The sequence below is a fragment of the Eimeria maxima genome, genomic scaffold (genome assembly GCF_000499605.1).
Source record: "Eimeria maxima Weybridge genomic scaffold, Emw_scaff209, whole genome shotgun sequence".
In the NCBI taxonomy this organism is placed as follows: domain Eukaryota; phylum Apicomplexa; class Conoidasida; order Eucoccidiorida; family Eimeriidae; genus Eimeria; species Eimeria maxima.
In genome coordinates, this window is record NW_013563659.1 from 22,219 (window position 1) to 24,718 (window position 2,500).

General features: G+C 53.9%; 2 protein-coding genes across 2 annotated transcripts in view; one reads left to right on the forward strand and one right to left on the reverse strand.

Annotated features, from left to right (window-relative positions):
* The window catches only part of EMWEY_00021850 (hypothetical protein, conserved), a gene marked incomplete at both ends in the record, with an annotated part of 6,577 nt that extends 4,917 nt beyond the window's left edge, over positions 1 to 1,660 (forward strand). The window contains 3 exons of the mRNA XM_013477872.1: positions 1 to 4; positions 272 to 386; positions 870 to 1,660. The exon at positions 1 to 4 is cut by the window's left edge and continues 82 nt beyond it. Coding sequence (XP_013333326.1) covers positions 1 to 4; positions 272 to 386; positions 870 to 1,660 — 910 coding nt within the window. The remainder of the gene's footprint in view (positions 5 to 271; positions 387 to 869) is intronic.
* A 674-nt stretch (positions 1,661 to 2,334) lies between these two features.
* EMWEY_00021860 (hypothetical protein, conserved) overlaps positions 2,335 to 2,500 on the reverse strand; it is a gene marked incomplete at both ends in the record, with an annotated part of 1,574 nt that continues 1,408 nt past the window's right edge. Inside the window, one exon of the mRNA XM_013477873.1 lies at positions 2,335 to 2,500. This exon is cut by the window's right edge and continues 688 nt beyond it. Within this exon, the coding sequence (XP_013333327.1) occupies positions 2,335 to 2,500 (166 nt within the window).

The following is a 2,500-nucleotide window of genomic DNA, read 5'->3' on the forward strand; positions in this document are numbered from 1 at the left end:
ACGAGTAAACCCTAAACCCTAAACCCTAAACCCTAGATAGGGGAAGAAGACCCTTCTATCACCGCCATTCTATTAAACCCTAATAAACCCTAAACCCTAGCTAGCAGCATCGTTACTGCAGCATTCGATTAAACCCTCATAAACCCTAAACCCTAGCTCGCATATGCAGCATAGACTACAAACCCTTTTTTAGGGTTTGTAGTATTAGAGGACAAAACCCTAAACCCTCATGCGTGTCTTTCTGTTGCTGTTGCTGCTGTTATTGCTGCAGGAAGCGCAGCACTGCGGCAGTGATGGTCTCCGTGCAGCAGCAGCAGCAGGAGCAGCAGCAGGAGAATCAGCAGCAGCAGCAGCAGCAGATGGAGGAGACAGCTTTGCTATCCGTCGTAAGAGACACGAAGCTAATGAAACCCCAGTAAGTAAACCCTAGTCTAAACCCTAAACCCTAAACCCTAAACCCTAGTTGTCGTCCAAACCCTAAACCCTAATCACTAAACCCTCGTTTAATATATCCTCCAAAACCTAAACCCTCAACACTAAACCCTTCTCTACGATGTCCTCCAAACCCTAAACCCTAAACCCTAATTTAATATATCATCCAAACCCTAAACCCTCCTTAAATATATAAAATATATTGTCCAAACCCTAAACCCTAAACCCTCGTTGTCTGTTGTCTGTGCAGAGGGCAAGGGCGCTGTGGTGGGAGCCACAACCCGCAGGTCCTTTCGTACCCCCAACACGTAAGCCGTTTGCTGCTGTTGCTGCTGCTGCTGCTGCTGTTGCTGCTGCTGCTTGCGTCGTGTAGCGAGAAGCGGAGTGTGCTGCTGAAGCTGCATTTGCTGCTGTTGCTGCTGCTGCTGCTGCTGCAGGTATTGTGTCTTCATTGTTGAAGTTGGAGAATGTGCTGCGGCTGCCAGCAGCAGCAGCAGCAGCAGCAGCAGGTATACCCGAGAGGCTGCCTGCCCCTACTAGGGTTTATGCTGCTGTCCCTCCATTTAATGGTGCATGCATGCGTATAATACTTCCTATAGAGAAGGAGCCACCTGCTGCTGCCGTTGCTGCTGCTGCTGCTGCACCTATTGCTGCTGCTCCTGCTGCACCTGTTGCTGCTTCTGCTGTTCCTGCTGCTGCTGGATCCCCAGTAGACAGCAGGGATAGCATTACCCCACAGACAGCAGCATGCAGTAGTATACCTGCAGCAGCAGCGTCAGCAGCAGCAGCAGCACCTCCAGGTAGTGCGCAGCCGCCGCTGTATCATGACCAGCAGCAACTAAGTCATGCCTTGCTGCAGCAGCAGCAAATGGGTCATCCTGCTTTGCTGCACCCACAGCAGCAGCAGCTGCAGCCACCACCGCCACATCAGCAGCAGCAGATGCAGCAAATGCTGCTGCAGCAACCACCGCCTCCCCTTTTCTTACATGGATTCCCCCCTCCTCCTCTCCCTGGTCTGCTGCTGCCTCCTGCCCCTGTGCCGCTGCAGCAGCAGCACCACCATCCGCTGCAGCAGCAGCACCACCACCTCCCGCTGCAGCAGCAGCACCGCAGGAGACCCCCTGACTACCGCGGTAAACATCACCGCATGCAGCAGCAGCAGCAGCAGCAGCACGGCCGCATGGGTGGGCAACAAAACCCAGAGAGCACCGCACCGTGGCGCTCGTAGCTGTTGCTGCAGCAGCTGTTGCTGCAGCAGCAGCAACAGCAACAGGAGCACCAATGCAGCAAGTGCAGCAGGCAGGGCACCATCCTTTCCTCCACTATAGCGAGCTAGCGAGTTGGCTAGCCTAGTGGACATATAGGTTAGCTAGCTAGCTAGCTAGCTAGCCAGTTGCCTATTCAGCTAGCTAGCGAGTTGTCTAGCTAGTTGGCTAGCTAGCTAGCTAGCTGAGTCGGCTAGCTAGCTGGCTAGCTAGCTGTTTGTAGCTACTTAGCTAGCTGACTAACTGGCTAGTTAGCTAGCTAGCTAGCTAGCTGGCTAGCTAGCTAACTGCGTCAACACCTGAACACATCTCTATGGGCTGCCCCTGCAGGCTGCATTGCCCTCCCTACGCTAGCTAGCCAGCTGGCTAGCTAGCTAGCTAGCTAGCTAGCTAGCTAGCTGTTCAGCTAGCCATTTGTATAGCTAGCTAACTATTTAGCTAGCTAGCTAGCTAGCTAAGGCTTGCTGAGGAAGCAGCGGTTGGCGAACTGTACGCCTTTTTGGTCGGCAGCAGCAGCAGCAGATCAGTTGCTAGCAGCAGCACTAGCTGCTGCTGCTGCTGCTGCTCGTGCATTTTGTAAGACAGGGAACTCCCGCTGCAGCAGCAGCAGCAGCAGCAGCAGCAGCTGCTGCTGCTGCTATGAGGTCAAGAGCATGAAAATGTTTATCAGCAATTGGCGAGCAATCCTTAAGACAGCATTCCCTCCCTTCTGCTGCTGCTGCTGCTGCTGCTGCTGCAGCCGTTGCTGCAGTAGTGGTGGCAGCATCCGCAGCGCCAAGCGTAATGCCAGCAGCAGCAGAGGC